At 35.4% G+C, this 25889-nt stretch overlaps 1 protein-coding gene across 1 annotated transcript in view; it reads left to right on the top strand.

The window, feature by feature from the left end:
* The window catches only part of LOC111000059, a 54956-nt gene that overhangs the window by 1326 nt on the left and 27741 nt on the right, over positions 1–25889 (top strand). The window contains exons 2-11 of the mRNA XM_045631582.1: positions 18472–18562; positions 19116–19206; positions 19888–20017; positions 21106–21248; positions 21856–21983; positions 22679–22858; positions 23444–23610; positions 23959–24150; positions 24564–24816; positions 25282–25464. Of these exons, the coding sequence (XP_045487538.1) occupies positions 18500–18562; positions 19116–19206; positions 19888–20017; positions 21106–21248; positions 21856–21983; positions 22679–22858; positions 23444–23610; positions 23959–24150; positions 24564–24816; positions 25282–25464 (1530 nt within the window). The 5' untranslated portion in view covers positions 18472–18499. The remainder of the gene's footprint in view (positions 1–18471; positions 18563–19115; positions 19207–19887; positions 20018–21105; positions 21249–21855; positions 21984–22678; positions 22859–23443; positions 23611–23958; positions 24151–24563; positions 24817–25281; positions 25465–25889) is intronic.

The following is a 25889-nucleotide window of genomic DNA, read 5'->3' as shown; positions in this document are numbered from 1 at the left end:
ACGAAGACAATGATTGTCATAATAATTTTTAATAAAACAATAAATTCTCACTGTTGACATATATTTAAATCTATATTTAAGATCATATGATGTAGGTTACATTAAATGTAGCAATTTCGGAAACTTGTTCCACGAGACATTATATCTGTAACTATAAACGGGTTCCGCCAGAGATTTTTACTAATTATTTGCAAATGTCATCTCATTATCCATATTCACAGGAAATTGAAAGGGACAAAGCCATTCGTATTAGTTTGAGTGGCACATTAGTCTTCAGTCAATGTTTCCTAGCAATTTTTGTATATATGTAACAATATGTAACACACATAATTAAAAATGTTCATTGTACACTTCATACATTTAAATGATAAGTTTTAGGAAGAAATCACTACAAACAAAAATTAAGTAATTACTCAAATCATTATGAAAAACTAGTTCCGTGTTATCTGGCAGAATGACCAGCGCTGTGGAACCGTCTGCTCCTCAGTATAATGCTGAGCCAGGGCCAATTACAACCTCGGCATATACGCATTACATACTTAAAACATACCTTTAAAAAAATGTTATCTCACATTTTTTTTATTACATTATTTACTTGATACTTCTTTTGGCGCAATGGAGAAAAATGATGAGAGTGAACTTTTGTTATTTTGTGTGTTTCTGTGTGTGTGTTTAATTAGTAACAAATGTTATGGCTATGTCTAAAAACTGTTTTTCAAGTAAATCATTTTTATTAATTAAGTGAGATCCTTGCACTTGATGCTTGCTGCACAGAGATATTATATTGGGTTCCAATTTGTTCCAAGTTAGCAAAGCTCAGGTCTATACGTAGCTGAATTCGAATTCCCCCTTACAATCAAATTGGGTAAGTGGAAAAAATTGTCTTAAGAACCTCTGTTCTTGCTTTCATATCATGTAGACATTGTAAGAAATGTCACAATTAAAAAAATAATAATTCAAAAGCGATGCTCAATATCTCTTGAAATCGGTATACTAATAATTCAATATTCATGGATCTTTCTTGGCTTGGCTACAGATATGAATATATTTCAGAATAATTGGAAATTAAAATGCTCTCAAAACAGAGGTAGGTTATAAAAGTGGTTGTTAATCACGGAATAGGTATTATGTTAAAAACTCGCATTATTATTACAGATCAATGTTTAAAATGATTATTGTGTTGATAGATACATCGTTTCTTCGAAATGTATTTTGGAATGTCCTTCTTTAAATAATTTTGAGAATTGCAAAACAACCAAAGTCCAGAGTTCAGCGAATTTTAAATGAATTTGGTGACCTTGACCAGACATCGGTGCGCTGAGCGGTCAAAGTATAAATTGCAAAAAACAAAACATAACGCACCAAGTAACAATAAATTACATCCTCCGTGACTCAATATGACCTAAGGTATCTTTCTGCAAAGATATTCAGTCCTTAATGAACTACGGATTTACGGAAGCAGTTCTTTACATGTTCTCTGAAATAGATATAGTATAAAACACTGGCATTTGTACTCTTTTGTAACAGCCAAAGCCTTAGCGAACCTAATATGTTCGTCGATACCCAGTTCTATATCCCCCAAGTGAGGCAGAGACATTAATCGTAGTAAAACTAGCCTGATCACTCCACGTCATTCCAGTTTCCTATGCCTCTGCAAGATGTTTCTTGTCAGGTATCTTTGGGGCATCCACGCTTCCTTTTACCTTAAAGATTCCAAGGCTTGCTTTGCAAATGTGACTTGGATCACTCTGGAGCTAATAGCTCACGATTTCTTTTATCGGCGTTTTCTAGATCTGTCAATTGGCTCCTCATGGCTCCCCATTGCTAATGATTAGAGAGTCTTTTAGGGCAGAGTATTCCACGGATTTGGAGATGATAGCGGTTCACGAATACCTGGAGTTGTTGTGTTGTGCTCTTGGTAACCTTGCTGTTGAAAATCTTTATTTTTGAACCTTATTAAGGCATACCGGACGGGCCTTAAGATCAACCACTGTAAAAGATTAATCAGCGTGATCCCTATCTTGTATGTATAGTAATTCAGCGTTAGTAAGTTATTCTTCTTAACGTATTGTTTATGTGGTTAAAGTAAACATTGACAGACATCTAAACAAACAAAGGATTCGTACAATGACTGCCTCGATTCGGATTGCTGGTGAATGTTTTCACTTAGCAAAAGTGTTTTGTGGTTTGAAACCACAATATAATAAACGTTTAGGTTTTTAATGTGAATTACGATAAATAACACGTAAAGTTCAAACACGTTTTTCGTGTTATTATTTCTCTCCAATTTAAGTTATAATCAAATCAAAAACTTCATATGCCTTATGAACGTACGGTATTCGTACATCAAAAACTGTTTTTCGCTTACATATTTATATTACAAAAAGCTATACATATTGATAATGACAATGTTACGAAAGCTCTAATCTTTAATGATAAATCAAATCATTACGTATAGGTATCGCAATACACCGAGGAAATACTGCCAGCTTTAAAGGTACACTGCTGAAGGGACCAAAATTTTATAATTCTTTTATTTATTTATCAATTTTTAATAAGTACCCATAAGTAAAAAATAGGCCGGCAACGCACTTGCGAGCCCTCTGGCATTGAGAGTGTCCATGGGCGCGGTATCACGTAACATCAGGTGAGCCTCCTGCCCGTTTGCCCCGTTCTATAAAAAAAAGTTAATAATAAATTTACCATAAAGTTATCGTATCGTATATTTTAGCCATTTGAAATACTGAATTAGTGTTAGTGCACGTTAGTCTTAAGTGCTAAATGGTAATTGAAAACACAAGAACTGAGTGCCTTCTTTTAAAAGACACTGTAATTAGTGTTATTGGCGACTTCCTTATGATAAAAATCCTTTTTAGTAAATAAGTTAAGACTTAAATTATTTAAAAGTCTTAAGTTATGCTCGATCGTAATTTTTGATGACTTAAGACACATGTATTAAAAAAAATAGTTTTCGAACACTTGTTTATATTATGCAAATATTTTGTTTAAGTCATTTTCCTAAATAAGCATGTAAAATGTGATGTATTTGAAAGCCTGTTCGATCACACAATGATCGCAGAATTAGTTATTAATTCGCATTAGTGACTAGCAGCCCGTCCCGGCTTCGCACGGGTGAACATTAATTTTTAAACGTTTGTAGATATTCTTGTCCTTTAACATTGTCGTACATTGTTTTGATCAATAGTTTTCGCAGCGCAAGCTATGAATTTTTTTGCATTTTTTTATACCGTGGGTAGTTAGTTATTGTAGTTAAAATAGGATTCCTATTTATTTCTTTCAATTAAAATATATATTAATCAGTGATAATGTAGCGTTCAAATGGTAAAGGAATATCTAAAATCGGTCCTGTACTTTTTGAGCCATTTCGTTACAAACATACTTACATAAAAATATTTCCTCTTATAATATGAGTATAGATAACTGCGTTCGATGCCCTCCTCATTAAACTTTACATTATTGCATTATTATGCAAGTGTGAAAGGGAAACGATGCGGGCACAATCAGACACTGGTTAGGGTAGAGAATATAAAGAAAACTTCAATAAAGACAGACCCCTGCATTGTATGAACAGTCAAAACAAACATTATCGAATTTCGTTCACAGCGGTTGTTATTTATTTACATATGTGGAACTCGCAATATTTAAAGTTATTTTAAACAATTCAAAAGAAACCTCCTAATATTTTCAACGTGATAATATTTTTTACTATTTATAGTGTAGTGAATAAGTTTTATTTAATTAGATTACAACTTGTAGATGTTTGTAATGTAAATAAATGTCGCCTATTATATTATTGTTACGAAACATACCGTACACTATCTAATGATGTTAATGCGACAGGAAACAGCGTTACCATGGCAACGAACACGGTATTCTTGTTTGCTCCATGTTTTAAATCACATTAAAAGACTGTTAGTGCATAGCAAAGGGCAAGATATATAAGATTTTTATCTTTATATAAGTGACCGAACTATATACCACTACAGCAAGTCTAGATGATAATTATTAAAACCTTCTTTATATAATATATAAATATAACCGCATACGCAATACACAAAGTCCATGCCATTTATGTTTTACAATAGTAATCGACCTTCGACGGAGATACTTCCTTCCCCGCTATCCCTTTTATTCCATCTTCCCAAGTTTCTGGTAGGCGTCCTCTCATCTTCCCACCATTCCAAGTAAGGGTTCTAATAACTGCCATCACAAATGCAGGCAATGGGCCCATTTTCACTTTAACTCTTTTTTTGTACGCCTTCGTATCACACTGTGTTTAACATTGTCTTTAAGCGTATGCCAAAGAGCTCCAATCGTCTTTATTAGCGCTTTTTTATCATCCATATGATAGACATGGAAGTATGACTGTTCTCTTTAAGTTAAGGTCAGATTTCAGAAGTTCTTTAAAGCCCAAAATTTGTTCCGTGCTGGTAAACCTTCATTATATACATCCTAAGTATTGTTTTAGTAATTTATTCCACTGCCAACTGCGAAGGTTACTCAGTTTTTTCTAACTATTGTTTTTATAGCGTTTCATAATATATCATCTTCCTCAAATCTTTTGCATTTAAATTATACAATTAATGTACTAAAAATCTTACCACGTGTGAAGGATACAATATGTTAGGAGGTATATGATCTTTAGAGCATTTAATATACATAAATACAAGTATTATGATCTTAATTTAAAATCTGTTAGAACTAGGAACAAAACTTACAAAATTCTTTTCTTGGGAAATGTTGCTGACGCCTTCTATAAGAAATCTTATTAATTTTCGCCCCTAAATATCTTAAGGATATTTTCGGAAGGTTGTTGCCCGGCCCGGGAGGGACACGCCAAGCCTTAAGTAAATAATAAAATAAGTACCTTTTTAGGAAAGGGGAGATTTTATCACTGCCCTGCTATCTTCTCTGCCACAGATCTGCATGATCGCGAGCCTGGTAGGCTCCAAATACAGGGGCCAAATACATTGTTAATAAAAATATTAGCGATGCAGTCGGGGCGTATTTCCCGACGCGTAACACTTCCCATACTTTATTTCACAAATAGTAGCAGTGAAATTTATTTTTTGTTTGTTGAAAAAAATGTGAGATATAGATCGTCCCTGGACACGATGGCAGGGGAGTAGAGTAAAATATTTAAAAAAAATACAGGGATCTCGAATTAGGGATTCAAGAATTTAAAATATTAATTGTTTTGAAATGATCATATTGTACGGCAGTGTAATTAGTATAACATAAGTCAATATCTCATAAAGAGATCAATGTATCCGTTCTCAGGACGCCGATAGATGTCGCAACTAACTGCAACGTGTTGCATTACATTGATTACTTACGTTGAAATTATTCTCATGTATTCTTTATTGATGCATTGCTACAAGTCTTAAAACATAATACCAGATAAATATGCACTGGAAACCTAAACCACTTACGGCTCGGTGTTTTTCAGTTCGAACAGTTACAGTTAGTTTAGACTTTAGATGGACTTTTTTATTATTAGCGCAAGTACCCTAATAATAAAATGTCAAACCTTGGAGCCAACAAAACGCACATTTTTCTCTTATCCGAACTCAGGTCTCCGGACTAATAATAATAATTTATTTCAAGTTTGTTTCACAGGCAGAACTTATATCTATATTATGCTAGATATATAAACAAAAATAGTCAGGTTTATCTGACGCTGAACTTGGTGTGAACCTGTATTTCAGTATACTGCGCCTAATCCCTTAAATAAACAGACAAAAAATCTAACATCAAGTACATAACTTTTTGAAACAAACTATCTATAATGTACATTTTGTTTAACAAGTAGTTATATTCTGGTGTGGCGTATTCAAGTGTTCTCCCTGTGACTAAGGTGAGAGGGTTCATGTGTATGTGAGAGAGTGTGTTAAATACAATGTTACCAAAAATAATATTAATAAGTCCAGATTTTACCATATTTTTATTGGTTTATGTGGAGCGGGTAGCTTTTCTTTAACGGGTTTAAACACGAACTTTATTATATCTTATTTATACACCTTCCACCTTGATGATTGGAATGTTAAGCCGCAGATAATTTTTCTTTAAATAAACGCATCCTTTTATAAATAAGTAATTTTTTTTATTTTGATTTATTATTATTTTTAGTATGTTTTAATAAAATGATTTCTTTTTTCTTATTGATTAAGATTCTATAATTGTTTTTTTTTCGGTTTTTCCCTTACTATGGTTGCCTGGTAGAGATTGCTTATTAGCGACAAAGCGTATTATGTAATGTTTGAAGATATACTTAAGTACGAGGGAAAAGTGATAAGTGACAGTAAATTTTACGATGCATGTTTTTTGTGGCGCACACCGCCACAAAAAACCGACACCTAAAGTTAGTCATAGTCAACATTTTAGTTTTTCAAAAAAAGGTAAGTATCATCAAAAAATTGTAAGAACATCTACGTGTGTTTGCGTGGAAACACAACTGTATTCACAATTTAATTTTTTTTTAAATGTAACGAAATGCGAATAAATAAATATATTTTAAATAATTCGATGAAATCCAAGTAACATCTAACATTCTACTTTGTGGCGTGATAGATTAATAAAATTAATGTTAATTATCGAAGGTTGTGTAATACTGGTCAAGGCCTTAACCTGTGCCATTTATACACAATTTTTCCACTTCTCAGCTATTACAGCTTTCCTCTTTTTATATTATTTCGCTGAATATGTGAATTGAATATTAAAATATTGAAACTGTTACTTATACTATATAGACATATTTTGTAGCAAAAGCAATTTGCAACAAAATATCTACAAATTTTTGGTATCATGGATACTTTACCCCTTTTGCCAAGATGGCGGCTAGTGGATAAGGGACACTAACCCCACTCTCTTGGATGTAAGCAATTATATTATGTTGTTACTGTCTTTATAAAATGACAGTAACAACATATTGCAACCTCAATTGTAACATTTCCATGGACTATACGACAATGTCGAAAAAAATAAAAATATACAATATCGCAATATATACAATATCGCCACTGGGAACTGACTCAAAGAACCTGTAAACACTTGAGTGGCTTATCACCCGCAAGACTTTACGAAGTATTATTTATTAAAGAAAAATTTATATCACTGGGAAAACCCAGAGAACGTAAATAATAATCTATTGATTCGCATTATCATGACTTGATGGGTTCACATTAAATCCTAATTATGGATGCTTATGATGCCGTGACGTGGTTACGTTTTCCTAATTTAATACGGAAATAATTTAATATCGAACTGAGTCATTTCGCTATGTTAATATGTTGTAAACGGAATATAAATTTGTTTGATTAACAAGTAATTTAATTTAACTTTTATTATTCTCAACTATCGTTTATGTAAGAAATAAACCCAATCCTTAATAAACTCGTTTTTTTCCCTTTGGAGAAGAGACTCTTGGCCGTGGGTTCAAGGGCACAGATGACCCTAGAGTTGGTACCTACTATCCTCGCTCAATCAATAGGTAATGCCATAACCCAGGATATGCTGTCAGCGTTAAAAGTTCACCGCCACGGGACCAAACTTTTTAAATTCATTTTAATTTTCTCAATATTTTTACTATATAATTGAGAAATATTGTAACACTTCCAAAACGCTCCTGTCATTGTACAGGAATGGTATAACATTAAACTGCAGTGCGTGATTCGGAAATGTTTTCTTAAATAATTTGCTTCAATCTATGTTAATAAGTTGGTACTATCTGTTATATAATGTTTCATAAGTTACTATTGAATCGAAGATCATAGAGAATTACCACCATTATGTAACCTTGTGTTTATTATACAGTTTGAAAGTATTCAGGTCATCGAGAATTGTTTAATCAGACTTAAAGGTACCATCACCAGAACCTTGCTAGAGCACTGCACTCGGTTTTATCAACTATGACCGGCTCATCTCATAGCAGGGTAAAGTGGTTTTATAAACAAATTTACGTAATAATGTACGCGAAGAACGTATGATCACAGATATCGGTTATAATTAAAAAACTTAATCTTAGTACTTGTCTGGAGCTGGATATATTCGGTATTGGTAATTAAAAAAAAAACATTTTCATGTGCCTGTCTCATACCTAATGTAGCATTATGCTAGTATTTTTTTGTTTGCAATAAGTGAAAAATACTAGTATTTTTGCTTTATTGTATTTTTTTAATCGAATCGTATCGTATTTCGGCCCTACAATGCGTAAAGGCGATGAGAACTTGGAGAAGCTGATCGTGGTTGGTAACACAGAAGGCAAAAGATCACGTGGCCGTTCACCAACCAGATGGACCGATCAAGTGAAAGACTCATCGTCTTCAAAGCTATACAATGTCATAAGAGAAGCGCTGGACAGAAACCGGTGGAAGCAGATAGACCGCGCTAAATGTTTCGTTGCTGACCACGACGCTCTGAATGGAATAAGTGATACCATGATGATCTTATGTTCGAAAATAAACGTATTTAACTTAATTTTTTTTTGGACATGAGCTGCCGACTAAAGAGAGAGAGTAATTTTTTAATAACATTTATGTTTGCCGAAATTGTTATATATTTTAGAAAAGATAGCTTCTGTACTGTAGATTTAGCAATGTATCCCACCACAATTGCGATTTACTAGAGGTAAATATTTCCTCAGTAGATAATTTTTATTGAAAGAGCTGAGACACAGATTTCACAAGTGATAAGTAAACAATACTTGGCACAAATTGGCTATTGCAATTTAAGTTGCCACTGCCTCATTTTTTACTTAAGTTTGTGTATAAACAAAGAATATTATGTAATTTTTGAATACGGAAATGTATATAAAAATTCATAGTTTTTACATATTTATTTGTTATTTATAAGTTGTTTTTCAAATCCAGTATTGAACTCATTGAAACAAAAAGCTGCTCCAGCAATCAATACTCCATTTGATCAAAATGTCAACAACCTCATTTCATAGGCTATATAAATAAATAAATAAATAAATTAAAGTAAAAGAAAGTCTTTTAATTACAGCAGAACACGAAGTTGGACGAAGTAAGTTTACTAGCACACTAGTGGTAGTTTTGTTAGTAATTAAATTTGTATCCTAAATTTAGTTGTGTTAGGTTTTCCTACTTTTAAACTATTATTATTTTCTGTAAAAACTCCTCTATATGTGAACGCCTCCTACAAAGACAGCCAGTCCTCTCTCGATTGGGCTTCTTTAATCCAGTTGGGATCCATTTAATGGGCTAAACCATATTAAAATCAAAATCAAAATAGATTTATTCATATAGGTAAAAATGTACACTTATGAACGTCAAAAAAGAAATATAAATTGATTAGTTACCATGGTTACCATGTTTTCGTTATCGAAAAATGTATTGAAATGTAGTGTTTGATCACGCAAAGGTTTGGACATTAATGAAAAATTGAAACCTATTCTATTCAATCGTATAAATTGAAATACGTTTTTATTTCTGATTCTGTTTTGTATTAATTTATAGCACATATGCATTCATTCACACAAATAAAGGAAAATTTTAATTTATTATTAAAATAATTTTAATAGAAAACTGGTTAGCTATTTACCTCGTATCTTAGTCTCGAATATTCTATTATAACGTCTATATTATATATAATTAACTGGTGAACATGATAATTGCCTGTTGTGATTCTCGGTAGAACTTAATTGAACAAGCGTAACGCACCGGACACAAGGTTCATCTGTACTTAGATTACTTAGAGTTGAATAGACATTTATTACTAACGAAACACATACAATAATAATAATAATAAAAAAAAATTTTTATAGTAGTAACGTTTTAAGTTTGTGTTGTGGTTGATATTGGCCCTGGCTCAGCATGATGCTGTGGATCAGACGTGATCCGCAGAGTAAGAGACCACAATAAGTCAGTTATTTCTTTATTTAGTTTAATTGTAGGCGATAAAACAAAATTGAATTTGTAATTAATGCTGCGTAGCTTCTAATAGGTACTTTAATTACGATACTATATACTATATACTATAGTGTATAGTAATAATACATATTATAGAGCTGAAGAGGATTATTGAAATATTGATATAATATTAAGCTCCATTTATAGAAGCGTAACCTTTACTTGTCAGCGTGTCTCACGGACAATGAGTGACGCCGGGCCATGTCATTGTATGTGACAACAATACGATTTCACGGAAACTATGTTACGCAAATAGCTCACACGATAATTATATCGCATGAATATATCTTATGCACAAGTCGTACTTATACAAAGGACTATGTCCTAAAGACAACATTTAACATATAAGTACATTATTTACTCTTGACTTACAAAAATTAATATATAATTTAAAAGTTTAAAAAGTTTGGTCCCTGTGGCAGAGTACCTTTACAGCGTAAAATTTCCTCGCTGTTTTGCGATAGTTATTCGTTGAGCGAGGAAAACGAGAAGTTTCTACCAGGCGCCTTAAATCTTTAATTAGCGCCCGTGAAACCCTATGGCCCAAGAGTATTTATGAGTCTCTCTCTCTCTTATAAGTAAATGAGTCGTTTTTAGTAATATGAAAATAATGTCGACGACCAGTCACTTCCCACTTCCTAGAGTGTTCAGAGCTGCAGCTAGGTTTTATCATCAGACGTAAAGGAAAAATGCAAAATACCATCTATCACCTCGACGTCCGTCGTTCCACACTACGTGAAAGCAACTGCCCACTGAAGTATTTCCGAACCACTTCGACTTAGGGACCTTCAAGAAAAAAGCGTACTAATTCTTAAAAGGAGGGCAATGTACAGGCGTCTGCTGGCAATGTGAGTGTCCATGGGTGCCGATATCACTTAACATCAGATAACCGTCCTGCACGTTTGCCTCCTGCTGCATAAAAAAAGGCGTATTTTACTACAAAAATATTATAACGACGTGTTTAGGCTGCAAACAAAATGGCGCAAGAAATAGTTTATAATAAATCAAATCAAGTAATTATTCTTATACGTGACACAATGCGACACTTCGTGAACGTCAATATATTATTATTGTATAAGATTCTTTAAAAAAATTATACGTACGTTTAATTACGTCTAGTAAGGTATGCGTAAAGGTACGAGTCTAATAGAAGTATTTACAGTTAAGTTGTCGAAAATTTACGAAACGTAATACAATTGTCAAGTAATTAGGCACTTCCTAAAGTATTTACTTTATCGAGCGAGCAATTACCGGTAACTTGCTTTTGTGTACACACATGTAAATCGAAGAATAAGTAAAATCATTAAAGTTTTGACCAAGAAATTGTGTCCTACTGCTGTCGAAAATATTTTTAATAATGGTTGTCTGTAAAGTCGATTTACGGGCGATAGATACGAATGATTTCATACTGTTATGAATAAAATTGAATGATTTTTATTAAATTATCATAACTGTATACGGATATAAAGGAGTACGGATAGATAGACTAATCGAATCGAAGAGTACAATGTGCGTAACAGGACAGTGAGCGTAACGAGACAATGCGTCATGCTGTTCCGTGCGTGCATCCGGCGTTCGCCGATTTATTAGACGTTGTAACGTCAAAAAATCGGTCTCACTAGAACCCCATATAGATTTAGCACTTGACTTGATGATTATTTTCTTATATAGACAAGTAGAGTAGCCTACTGTGCCTGACACATATGGATATTTGGCTTTAAAGCCTTAACATTATTAAGAAACTAGTAAAATGACTGAGAGATGAGCGTTTTATTAACAAAAACTTAAGTATATAAGTTTTCACTAGGCGTAATATCTTTATTACAATAATAAGCAAATCCATATGGAAGAATTAGTCGGAAACTAAATATATTATTTCGCCGAAAGCCCCTATTAGTCTCGGAATCCAAGCTATCCAATCATAATGACAAGTGTCATTCGGTAATGACACTCGCATCTTGCGTTATCACGTCCGGAATCCGGACGGATCGCGTGACCGACACTTATTTACGAATTAATCTGAAATTATACCTAACATGATATTAAATTTGAGTAATAAATTTAATAGCATGTCAGCATAATGTTGCAAAATTAGTGACGCTAAAAGTAAATTAAAACAAATCAGTGGTGCTACAACCTCTTTAGGTCCTGGCCTCAGATTTCTGAATCTGTTTCTTGATCATTTTTTTTAAATCTAATAGGCAAGTACCTAATCAGTCGTTGACTTCGATCTAAGACATGTCGGTTTCCTCACGATGTTTTCCTACACCGTTCGAGCAAATGTTAAATGCGCACATAGAAAGAAAGTCTTTTGGTGCACATCCCGGGATCGTAGATTCGACTTCAGGTTTGAGTGTCGCACTAGGCCAATACTGCTCGCGGCGCTAAAAGTGGTTTTGGCAATTTCAGAATCTGTTTCGTGATAATTTTTTCATAAGTCATTGAAGAACTCTAGAAAATTAATTGATGACGTTTGCATTTAAGATATTTAATAATAAGATTGATATTCCCAATTTTCCAACTAAATTTCAATTAGGTGTACGCTCTAGAATCTAATCAAACAAGATAGGTCTGCATGTACAAAGTTGCACTGAGTTCAAAATCAATTTTCGTTTAGTTTTTATATAATTGTTTTCTTTAATTTAATTGTATTATTTATTCGTGTATGTTATGTTTGTCGAAATGCCGGTTTCCTCGCGATGTTTTTGTTTAAGGCTTGAACAGTGTTCAAATCGGTCAACTAGCCCTAGTTTAAATTAAATTGTTGGAAGAACTGTCGCTCATATGCATTTGAAAAAAATATATATTGTGAGTTGAAGCCTACTGTATCGATTGATAAAACCAAAAAAGATAAAAGCTATACCAATTTGCCAAAAAAAAATTTACCATCGAACCGTAAATTAGACATAAATTACAAATTCGCTCCAAAACGGTCATTGCGATTTATTTTAATATTACACGTATTATTAGATATAGCATATATTATTATTTTGATTAAAAAAAAATTGTATTATTTCGTTTCCTGGGCATGGAAAGTAATAAAAGGTAAATAAACTCAAGCGCAATGGGCTTCCCCGCGCAATTTCACACCCGCGAGCCCTGCATGCGGCCTGTCTTCAGTCCACCTCAACGCTTTGCGACGGGAGGACTACGCTTGTGTTTCGGGGCCAATTATAATTAAATATTTGCGTATTTTAGTTTTTACCCGCGGATTTTTTTAGAAATGCCAAAATATAAAAAGAAATATCAAGCGAGGCGAGGACATGAACTTCGGAAATTATTGTATGTTATAAGTATATGTATAAGTACCTACCCAAACAAAACTCAAATTTAGAGTTGTCAAGTTTCAAGTGCAACTTGTACAACAAAGTAAAATAAGTTGCTGAACCTGACACCTGATGGAATCTGAAAATGGGTACTGGATCTCGAGGATGGTAAGCAGTAGACATACCGTCCGTACCATACCGGAGTCCATCATCAGGTTCAAATAGTCACATTTCTTGTATCGTCTCGCTGAGCTGATTACAACGAGCTCAATGACGGTATGTCTGCTGCTTACCATCCTCGAGATCCACTACTCACCTTCGGAGTCCATCATCAGGTTCAAATAGTCACATTTCTTGTATCGTCTCGCTGAGCTGATTACAACGAGCTCAATGACGGTATCTCTGCTGCTTACCATCCTCGAGATCCACTACTCACCTTCGGAGTCCATCATCAGGTTCATATAGTCACATTTCTAGTATCGTTTCGCTGAGCTGATTACAACGAGCTCAATGACGGTATCTCTGCTGCTTACCATCCTCGAGATCCACTACTCACCTTCGGAGTCCATCATCAGGTTCATATAGTCACATTTCTAGTATCGTTTCGCTGAGCTGATTACAACGAGCTCAATGACGGTATGTCTACTGCTTACCATCCTCGAGATCCACTACTCACCTTCGGAGTCCATCATCAGGTTCATATAGTCACATTTCTAGTATCGTTTCGCTGAGCTGATTACAACGAGCTCAATGACGGTATCTCTGCTGCTTACCATCCTCGAGATCCACTACTCACCTTCGGAGTCCATCATCAGGTTCATATAGTCACATTTCTAGTATCGTTTCGCTGAGCTGATTACAACGAGCTCAATGACGGTATGTCTACTGCTTACCATCCTCGAGATCCACTACTCACCTTCGGAGTCCATCATCAGGTTCATATAGTCACATTTCTAGTATCGTTTCGCTGAGCTGATTACAACGAGCTCAATGACGGTATCTCTGCTGCTTACCATCCTCGAGATCCACTACTCACCTTCGGAGTCCATCATCAGGTTCATATAGTCACATTTCTAGTATCGTTTCGCTGAGCTGATTACAACGAGCTCAATGACGGTATCTCTGCTGCTTACCATCCTCGAGATCCACTACTCACCTTCGGAGTCCATCATCAGGTTCATATAGTCACATTTCTAGTATCGTTTCGCTGAGCTGATTACAACGAGCTCAATGACGGTATCTCTGCTGCTTACCATCCTCGAGATCCACTACTCACCTTCGGAGTCCATCATCAGGTTCATATAGTCACATTTCTAGTATCGTTTCGCTGAGCTGATTACAACGAGCTCAATGACGGTATGTCTACTGCTTACCATCCTCGAGATCCACTACTCACCTTCGGAGTCCATCATCAGGTTCATATAGTCACATTTCTAGTATCGTTTCGCTGAGCTGATTACAACGAGCTCAATGACGGTATCTCTGCTGCTTACCATCCTCGAGATCCACTACTCACCTTCGGAGTCCATCATCAGGTTCAAATAGTCACATTTCTTGTATCGTCTCGCTGAGCTGATTACAACGAGCTCAATGACGGTATCTCTGCTGCTTACCATCCTCGAGATCCACTACTCACCTTCGGAGTCCATCATCAGGTTCATATAGTCACATTTCTAGTATCGTTTCGCTGAGCTGATTACAACGAGCTCAATGACGGTATCTCTGCTGCTTACCATCCTCGAGATCCACTACTCACCTTCGGAGTCCATCATCAGGTTCATATAGTCACATTTCTAGTATCGTTTCGCTGAGCTGATTACAACGAGCTCAATGACGGTATGTCTGCTGCTTACCATCCTCGAGATCCACTACTCACCTTCGGAGTCCATCATCAGGTTCAAATAGTCACATTTCTTGTATCGTCTCGCTGAGCTGATTACAACGAGCTCAATGACGGTATCTCTGCTGCTTACCATCCTCGAGATCCACTACTCACCTTCGGAGTCCATCATCAGGTTCATATAGTCACATTTCTAGTATCGTTTCGCTGAGCTGATTACAACGAGCTCAATGACGGTATGTCTGCTGCTTACCATCCTCGAGATCCACTACTCACCTTCGGAGTCCATCATCAGGTTCATATAGTCACATTTCTTGTATCGTCTCGCTGAGCTGATTACAACGAGCTCAATGACGGTATGTCTGCTGCTTACCATCCTCGAGACCCAGTACCCACCTTTGGAGTCCATCATCAGATTCATTTAGTCACATTTCTAGTATCGTTTCGCTGAGCTGATTACAACGAGCTCAATGACGGTATGTCTGCTGCTTACCATCCTCGAGATCCACTACTCACCTTCGGAGTCCATCATCAGGTTCATATAGTCACATTTCTTGTATCGTCTCGCTGAGCTGATTACAACGAGCTCAATGACGGTATGTCTGCTGCTTACCATCCTCGAGATCCACTACTCACCTTCGGAGTCCATCATCAGGTTCAAATAGTCACATTTCTTGTATCGTCTCGCTGAGCTGATTACAACGAGCTCAATGACGGTATGTCTGCTGCTTACCATCCTCGAGATCCACTACTCACCTTCGGAGTCCATCATCAGGTTCATATAGTCACATTTCTTGTATCGTCTCGCTGAGCTGATTACAACGAGCTCAATGACGGTATGTCTGCTGCTTACCATCCTCGAGACCCAGTACCCACCTTCGGAGTCCATCATCAGATTCATTTAGTCACATTTCTAGTATCGTTTCGCTGAGCTGATTACAACGAGCTCAATGACGGTATGTCTGCTGCTTACCATCCTCGAGATCCACTACTCACCTTCGGAGTCCATCATCAGGTTCATATAGTCACATTTCTTGTATCGTCTCGCTGAGCTGATTACAACGAGCTCAATGACGGTATGTCTGCTGCTTACCATCCTCGAGATCCACTACTCACCTTCGGAGTCCATCATCAGGTTCATATAGTCACATTTCTAGTATCGTTTCGCTGAGCTGATTACAACGAGCTCAATGACGCTATGTCTGCTGCTTACCATCCTCGAGATCCACTACTCACCTTCGGAGTCCATCATCAGGTTCATATAGTCACATTTCTTGTATCGTCTCGCTGAGCTGATTACAACGAGCTCAATGACGGTATCTCTGCTGCTTACCATCCTCGAGATCCACTACTCACCTTCGGAGTCCATCATCAGGTTCATATAGTCACATTTCTAGTATCGTTTCGCTGAGCTGATTACAACGAGCTCAATGACGGTATGTCTACTGCTTACCATCCTCGAGATCCAGTACTCACCTTCGGAGTCCATCATCAGGTTCATATAGTCACATTTCTTGTATCGTCTCGCTGAGCTGATTACAACGAGCTCAATGACGGTATGTCTGCTGCTTACCATCCTCGAGATCCACTACTCACCTTCGGAGTCCATCATCAGGTTCATATAGTCACATTTCTAGTATCGTTTCGCTGAGCTGATTACAACGAGCTCAATGACGCTATGTCTGCTGCTTACCATCCTCGAGATCCACTACTCACCTTCGGAGTCCATCATCAGGTTCATATAGTCACATTTCTTGTATCGTCTCGCTGAGCTGATTACAACGAGCTCAATGACGGTATCTCTGCTGCTTACCATCCTCGAGATCCACTACTCACCTTCGGAGTCCATCATCAGGTTCATATAGTCACATTTCTAGTATCGTTTCGCTGAGCTGATTACAACGAGCTCAATGACGCTATGTCTGCTGCTTACCATCCTCGAGATCCACTACTCACCTTCGGAGTCCATCATCAGGTTCATATAGTCACATTTCTTGTATCGTCTCGCTGAGCTGATTACAACGAGCTCAATGACGGTATCTCTGCTGCTTACCATCCTCGAGATCCACTACTCACCTTCGGAGTCCATCATCAGGTTCATATAGTCACATTTCTTGTATCGTCTCGCTGAGCTGATTACAACGAGCTCAATGACGGTATCTCTGCTGCTTACCATCCTCGAGATCCACTACTCACCTTCGGAGTCCATCATCAGGTTCATATAGTCACATTTCTAGTATCGTTTCGCTGAGCTGATTACAACGAGCTCAATGACGGTATCTCTGCTGCTTACCATCCTCGAGATCCACTACTCACCTTCGGAGTCCATCATCAGGTTCATATAGTCACATTTCTAGTATCGTTTCGCTGAGCTGATTACAACGAGCTCAATGACGGTATGTCTACTGCTTACCATCCTCGAGATCCACTACTCACCTTCGGAGTCCATCATCAGGTTCATATAGTCACATTTCTAGTATCGTTTCGCTGAGCTGATTACAACGAGCTCAATGACGGTATCTCTGCTGCTTACCATCCTCGAGATCCACTACTCACCTTCGGAGTCCATCATCAGGTTCATATAGTCACATTTCTAGTATCGTTTCGCTGAGCTGATTACAACGAGCTCAATGACGGTATGTCTACTGCTTACCATCCTCGAGATCCAGTACCAACCATCAGAGTCCATCGTCAGCTGATGATGATGACTCGGTTTCGGTATTTTAGCAATACTGACATTAAAAAGTTTTAACCTCAGAACGAATTAAACATATAAATTTTTATATTTAGCTAATATGTAATTGGTTTCGTATTCACGTAGTTTTGTTAGACTATTCAATATTTTGTTAGACTAGATGGCGTTAGTAAATTATTGTTTGTAGTAGAGGTCAAATCCTCAAAGTCATCGGCGTATGTTAGAGTCTTAACTCCCATAGCAATTCAACGCACAGCTGAAGATCAAACCTTCGACCAACACGGCTGTGCTCTTAGTAGTGTTAGACTTTTTTTAATGACTGCGGTTCATACAGGCAGTGGGCTAAGCGATTACTCGCTATATGCGCCCAATAAAAATGCGTGTTATGCGTGTTAAAAAAACTGTAAATTAACCTATGACAAACTCTAACAACCTTGCTTTCTTCTTGCTTTCATCTTATTATTAATTAAATGATAACAGTGTTCACCAATTTTCGTTGATTGACTAATTACGCCAACTGTTAGAGACCCAATTTTATCGCATTGTCGTGTATTGGCCTTATTTAATTTTACACTTATTGTTTTTGTATTATTTACGTTGTGCATTAGCATTATGTATATTTTACATAATCAGTAACACTGCGTTTTAAATTATTTTTTGAATATTTTCTTACTAGACATCTTCATATTTTCTATTCTAATCTAATAATCATTATTACAGTAATGTATCCAGATTAGTAACGGAAAAGATGGCGGGCGTGCAGTTACGACTGCTGCTATGGAAGGACTATCTCATGCGGAAGAGAAATCCGGTAAGGAATAAGAATAAGAATCATCTTATTATATTATATTATTATATTCATATAATATATTCCTCTTTATAAAGAGGAAACATTTTTGTTTAACGAACAAGAATCCCCAGCCGTGCGAAGCCTAGGTCTATATTTGTCTTTGAAGAATTATCTAAAATGAATTATTAATGTCTTTATTGTTCATTTTTTATAAATATCAACCAAAATTTTCGTGTATTATTAAATATATTGTATTTCGTAATACAATTGTGAGAATAGTGCTATCATAATAATAATTGCAAAAAAAAGTTGGCAAGGATGACTTCTTTACTTTAATCGTTATTTTTGATTATTATTATTTTGAGTTATCGTGATAAGCCTTTGAATCTGTGGTTCGAATTTCAGAAGAATATTGATTCGAAATTCGAACATTGTGTAGTTCGTATATTATACTCTGTGGTTTTATCTATAATTGGCGGGAAACTTATTTAAGCAAGCAATCAAATTAATAAAGTGGATTTATTAAATATTAATTTATTATTATTTGGTAAAATGGCGCTCTTTTTGGTTTTAGATTACAGTGGCTGGTATACTGTGGGCTATAGGAGTCATCTCAAGTATATGTATCGTACGATTTAACATTGATAATCAGGACTTTCCTACATGTAAGTAATAAAAGTTGCAATAACAATTTAGAAATACACATCAGTTGAGGTTGCGATTGAATTGACGTTGTCTTTATGACATTTATATGTGGACCTTAATCAAGATATAGTTAACATGTAGATAAATATTAATGTAACAGTTAACAAACATATAGTAAATATTCATTAAGTGCTATAAAACAATTACCTCGATTGTAAAATATAGCCAAGTTTCTAAAAAATCCAAATAAAATAAACGCAGAAAAGAAAGAAAAACTTTATTAAACAGAATATCGGTTTGCGTTCCGTTTCACATGTTTTGAAATACACGCTGCTTCAAATACGTAATAATTAAGATAAAAGTATCAAATGTACGTTTCGTTTAACGAATTTCAATACAATACACAAAATTATATTTCCATTTTTTTTATAAAATATAAAACATGGCTTTGTTGTTCAGTAAAATAACGGATTAAAAAAAAACATTTTTATACGTTATTTACGTGACAAAAAACTGTAGGATTAATCAAATATGACGTAACGTAATGTTTGTAAATAATATAATATTTGAGTAATTAAATAAAAAATATAACTTAACGTTTGTTTTTATATGCATGAGAATCGTTCCGATGCATCTTGCCTAGAGAAGCGTTTAGGCAGGTTCTTTAAATTATGGAGATTAATATGTGGCGATATTTTCAGGTCAGTTCGCGGCGCGGGCGCTGCCAAGCGCTGGTCTATTAACGTTTTTACAGTCATTTATATGTAACGTGAACAATGAGTGCTCCTCCATGGATGAATTTCAGGAAATACCTACATTTGAACAATCGAAGTAAGTACAATTTGGATTTTCAATAGTCTTGTAGGCAGCGGCACGTAACTCTAGCGCTGGCCGATACGTGGAGTGGATCGCTGCGCATGTGTACTGTGGTGCGGGGGTTTTTACTTCTGCGCAATAACGGTCAGCGCTAGAGTTTCGTGCCGCTACTTGTATAGCGAACCTCAATTACACTGGAAGCTAGTTTCATTCATTGCTTCTGCATTTTATTAACTTTTTATTACTTAATATGTCATGTGGAAATTGGTGTAATGATTGCTGCTCCTTACAAACATTGTTTAAAACAAATAAATAAAAAGTGCGTACATGTCTGAAGTGAAACTTCTTTGTATTACTAAGGTAATAATTGTCCCAATAGATGATCATGTACCAGTTTATGGTCACTCCTTGTATTTGTATTCACACTGTATGTGTGTGCTAATGATAATGTAAACACATAAAAAATCTGTGATTACTGCACAAGGCTACTAAACAAATACATCAACCAATAGAGTATATTTTTTCTCGATCTCCGTTTCACTCTGTCTCTTAATCTTTCTCACTATAGGTCTCTCCCACCTCTCCCACCTCTCGCTCCATGGCACTGTGCGTAATGTGACGTTCGCCCTATCTCACTCTCTTTCAATCGGTCTCAATCGCTCTCTCCCTTTTCTTATGTAAAAGAAGTTTCACTTCAAAAACTTGGCGCTTAAAAAGAGTGGCGAAGAGATAATTTCCAGTTCTTCTTGTCCGTTCTACGCCATTGATTTGAGAAGTGGCTGTAAATGTATAATAAGAAGCATTTAATATGTATTTCTTACATGACTCCCATACTTGAACATTGTGATACCTAAATGATTAAATGATTTTTAATGTCTGTCTAAAATAAAACTAAATTTAAATTAATTTAACCTACATTGAGAATACAGCAAAGCTCGTTTATTTCAGCTATTTTCATAGTACATACATTAATTCGATATCTGTAGTAGCAAAAGTGCAGAATTAGAATACGGTTTGCGAGTATCCCTAAATGTATTTTAAAGTATAGGATTCTAAAAGTCCTTAATGACTTCTTTCAAAACGGTTCGTGACATATTTTGAAGGTTAACCCAATTAAAACGTCAGCTGATGCCGCTGGTGAGCAACGAGAGCATCGTGGAAGTGGCGGGTTCTATTCCCGACGCGATCAAACTGATCGCCACGCTGGCTGACGTGGCAGACGAAGCGACCTTCTTGGATATCACGAGTGAGTTTTTCGTCTTATATTTATAAACAAATAAATATAAATAATAATATAATAAAATAAAAACGTTTAAACGCTCAATCCTGTTAGGGAGGATATTATACTCACATGAATATTAAATATGTTTTTTTCAGTATAAACAGTATATATATGAAAATTAAAAAAAAAAAAACTTATGCAAACATCAAGGATCAATCATTTGTTTTGCTTTTTTTAACTATCTATTTTTAATTATTATTTAATAAAGGTTATAATGCATATAGTATTTATATTTTATAAAAAAAAAATTGTGTATTGGAAAGATATATTTAAAAAAAAATTGTGGATGTGTAATATTTTAAAGCACCTTTATCGGATATTTGTATATATTTGCGCCTTAAATTTAATATTTAAAAATACTTTTAAGTCATACCTTTTCCGTATGATTTTGAATAGAAAGCAAACGGGCAAAAGGTTAAGTGATACCGCCGCCCATGGACACTCTCGATGCCAGAGGGCTCGCGAGTGCGTTGCCTTAATGTTATTGTTATTTATTGCGAAAATAAAAGGCTTTTGTATTTTGTTATATTATATATAAGGTATATTATACGCTAATGAAGAGAACTTTCAGAGAATGGAATCCGCGTAGGAGCTCTCTTCAGAAACCCTACACGCGTTAAACAATACCTAGAGGAGAAATTAAGTATCCGAGAAGATGTTGCTACAAGTGTTATTTCTGCACAGCTCGGAATTGGTTCTGTAAGTATATGAAAACAGATACTTTTGACTCTATCAAACGTTCTTTATTAAATTTATAAAACTAGAAGACTCGGCCAAGCGCTGCTGTGGCTAAGGTTTATTCAAGGGAAACGGTAGGAGAACTTATGTGAAAGGTTGGTACTTTTAAAACAGCGCAATCTGTTAGAATTGTATGAAATAATAAACAAATAATTTGCAATAAAATAAAATTGCGACTATAATCTTTCTAGTCTAATCTATCTCTTAAGTTGGACCAGACTGCTCACGGTGTGCCAATTTAATTTAAAATCGGTAAAGTAGTTTAGGAGTCCAGCCAGGAGGAGCTATTGAAAGAGCCGTGTTGGCCTAGTGGCTCCAGCATCCGACTCTCATCCCTGAGGTCATTGGTTCGATCTCACTTGTGCAATGGACTTTCTTACTATGAGCGCATTTAACATTCGCTCGAACGGTGAAGGAAAACATCGTCAGGAAACCGACTTGTATGAGACCCAAAAAGTCGACGTGTATGTCAGGCACAGGAGGCTGATCCTCTATTTTCCTTTTCGATTGACAAATGGTTGTGACATAGATACAGAAATCTGAGACCTAGACCTCAAAATATTGTAGCGCTTCTGATTCTTTTCGATTTCTTACACTTGAATGCAGTTGGTACATAGATTTATAAGCAGTTAGTTACAATTAGATTTCTTTTCCAGATAATAAATGGAACCTTTGATAGATGTAACGCGGATTCTGTGAAGAAAGTTATAAAAATTGAGAATGCAGAACATCTCAGTACATTTGTGAACGAGCTCTGTTTGATGACGAAAGACGATTTGCAGAAGATTCTTTTGGATCTGGTGTGGGAGATGGATTTAGGGAAATATATAACTATGGTAAAATTTTGTGTTATATTGTAATAAAAATAATTATTAATGTTTTATTGTTACTTTGGTTAATCATTGAGATTTCTTCTTACTTTTGAGAATCAAAATTTAATTTGATTTAATTTATTTTGTTATTATTTAACTATTTCAAAGTTTAGAATCACTATCAGAAGATTTCCATATCGATGGAGCTTTGATATTTCTCCAATATATAAAAAATTACTTTCTTACGTATTTCTTTATTCATAGAGTCGTTATTCGAAAGAAATATACATTAAATGCTTTTAATTTCACATTTACTGCCAGTTCTCAATCCCGGACGAGAAGAACTGGCAATACATTCTTATTCTTTCTCTTTCCCTATTCAACATATTTAAAGAAACATCGTTTTGTTCCTTTTAGGTAGAAATTACTAAGTGAAACATTTATTAAAATATTCCAATTCCAAAAAAAAAATAATATTTTTTCCAATAGTCCCCCTTAACAATCAAAGTGTCCCCATGTGGGGCGTGGGCCCCACGTTTGGAAATACTGCTGTAATGTAATCAACTGTCATAAATATAGCTCGTGGTGACAGTTTATTAATTTGTCCAGGCTGGCAATATGTACGCGAAGCTATCCGGCGACGAGAGATTAGCCAAACTCGGAAATATGACAAGTGCAGCTCTGCGGATGCTCTCCATCCACAGCTTTCTGCCACCGGAGGTCGACGGCATCATCTACGGCACCGATGATGACTTTTCTTACGTACCCGTTTCTTTGTAAGTTCTCTGCGTAAATTAAATTAATAATAAGCTAAAACATAACTTGGTTTTTTCATAATTTCATCGAATTCCAAACTTTCAGTATTTAGTTTTACCGAATTACACATTGATAATAAACTTATAAATTAAAATACTCATTTTAAAAAAAAAAGTTTAATCCTAAATTTAGATTAAAAAACTCTAAATTACATATTAGAAACTTCGTTTTTGAAGGTTTGGCTTCTATCACGTGTGTTTTTTTTTACTTGACTAGGGCTTGCCTGGAAGAGAGTTAGCAGCGAAAAAATCCGCCCATTGCGTCCCTGATTTGTTACTTGTAATGAATGTTTTGTTATTCTATTTCAGAATAAGGAAATTTATCAATCTCTTCGAACCTGTTTTCGGAGAAACAGATTCGTTTAAATCGCTCAAAGACTTCGCAGACGCATCCATAACGGGCGTTCAATTCTTGAATAAAGCTTTAAAAAAGGGGAGCAACGCATCGGTCGGTCTAAATAATAACAACACTGATGAAACTCCAATTGACGTTTTTAATATGTAAGTATTTACATGAATAATTCTGTATATGCATAATATTGTAAATGAAATATGGATTGAACACAGCTTATCCGGAGCTGGATATAATCGGTAGTGGGCTGATCGGTTTTAGAGAAAGCATTGTTGTGTGCTTTTCTCAAACCTAATTCGCTGTTTTTCTGATGATTTTATTTCTCTACTTTTAGTACCAACAGTCTTAGTAATTTCATTTTATTTTATTGTGTAATTGTCTTATCTTGTTTATGTTTTTAATTGTATTGTTTTTTAATTCCTATTTTTAGCAAAACTTATGTTACATAATATATTGTCGTACATATTAGATAGAAGATTTTATAAAATTATCAGTAGATTTCGTAATATGTATGATGTTGTAGACTTAATAATTAAATAAATAAAAAAATGTTCACTTTCAGATTGGCTCGAATAACAAATTTAATACTGAAATTCGTCTCAAAAGAACAAAAACACGAGGCGTTATTTTACGCCACGCTGTTCTCGAAATTAATTGAAGTGGCGAACAAAATGGTGGACATCAACACTAATATACAGAAGTTGATCTACGAAGTCTCCTTAAGGAACCCCAAAGGGGTGAAGGTGCTCCTGGGCCTGCCTCTGGACATCGTCGAGAAGGGGCTCGAAGGCTTAGCAGACCCGGAACGAGCGCAGGTATTTTATTTGTATACGTCATACATATGTTCGCTGTCGAGCTTTGATAAATTCATAATATATATTGCTACATGCACTAAAACGTAGTATTTTTAAAAATCATAAAAATCTGATAAATATATAATAAAATAGGATTTTTTTTAATGGCTGTCAGAATAATTTTAAAAAAGAAGCTGTAACTGGTAGGCAGTCGGCTTTTTTATAAGGCACTCGCACTCGCGAGCCCTCTGGCATTGAAATTATCCACCGGCCAATTTATATATCTGTTTCATGATTATTTGTTAATCTAATAGGCAAGTCGACTTTTTGGATCTAAGGTAGGCTCACGATGTTTTTCTTCACCAAATTCCATAGGTGCACAGCCGAGAATCGAACCTAAGACTTCAGAGATGAGAGTCGCACGCTCACTAGGCCAACACTGCTCTCTTCATAATCCAATGAAAACTGTTAATAATATTGTTTTAGATTATCACATCGAACCTTGAAAAACCAGCGCAACCGTTCTGCGACGTGCAACGGATTACGAAATTCTTCCTTTTGGCTAAAGACGAGGCGACGGACTTACGAACACGCCTCTGTACCGAAGAGTGGAAGATGTATGTCCAGGATATGGTCGCTTCCTTCGGGACGTACGAAGCAAAGAATAACGTAAGTTATTTCCTAGACTGAGATTTTCATTAAAGACACAAATAACTGAATTTGAAAAAAAACTATGTGATTCTTACGCTTATAATTTTTAACTAATACAGTAGAACTCCAATTATCCGAACTCCGACTATCCGAATCGCCGATTATCCGAATCACAAAAAAGACCGCAAAACAGCTTACATTGACGGAGATGTTTAAAATACAATGATTTTTATTTCTAAACTTGTACATAAGTACATTTTATTTATATTTAAAACATGTGAAAATTTCATGTTTCTTTCATTTAATTCAATAAAAAAATAGTGCAATATCAAAACGTAGTTTTTATTCTCTCCAATGGCAATTCTTTTTTTTAAATCCGATTATCCGAATATTTGATTATCCGAATGGGTCCCGGTCCCCATTAATTCGGATAATTGGAGTTC

Source organism: Pieris rapae, chromosome 16 (assembly GCF_905147795.1).
Source record: "Pieris rapae chromosome 16, ilPieRapa1.1, whole genome shotgun sequence".
Classification (NCBI taxonomy): Eukaryota; Metazoa; Arthropoda; class Insecta; order Lepidoptera; family Pieridae; genus Pieris; species Pieris rapae.
The sequence above is the reverse complement of the archived record's forward strand: the minus strand, read 5'-3'. Positions and strand labels throughout refer to the sequence as shown.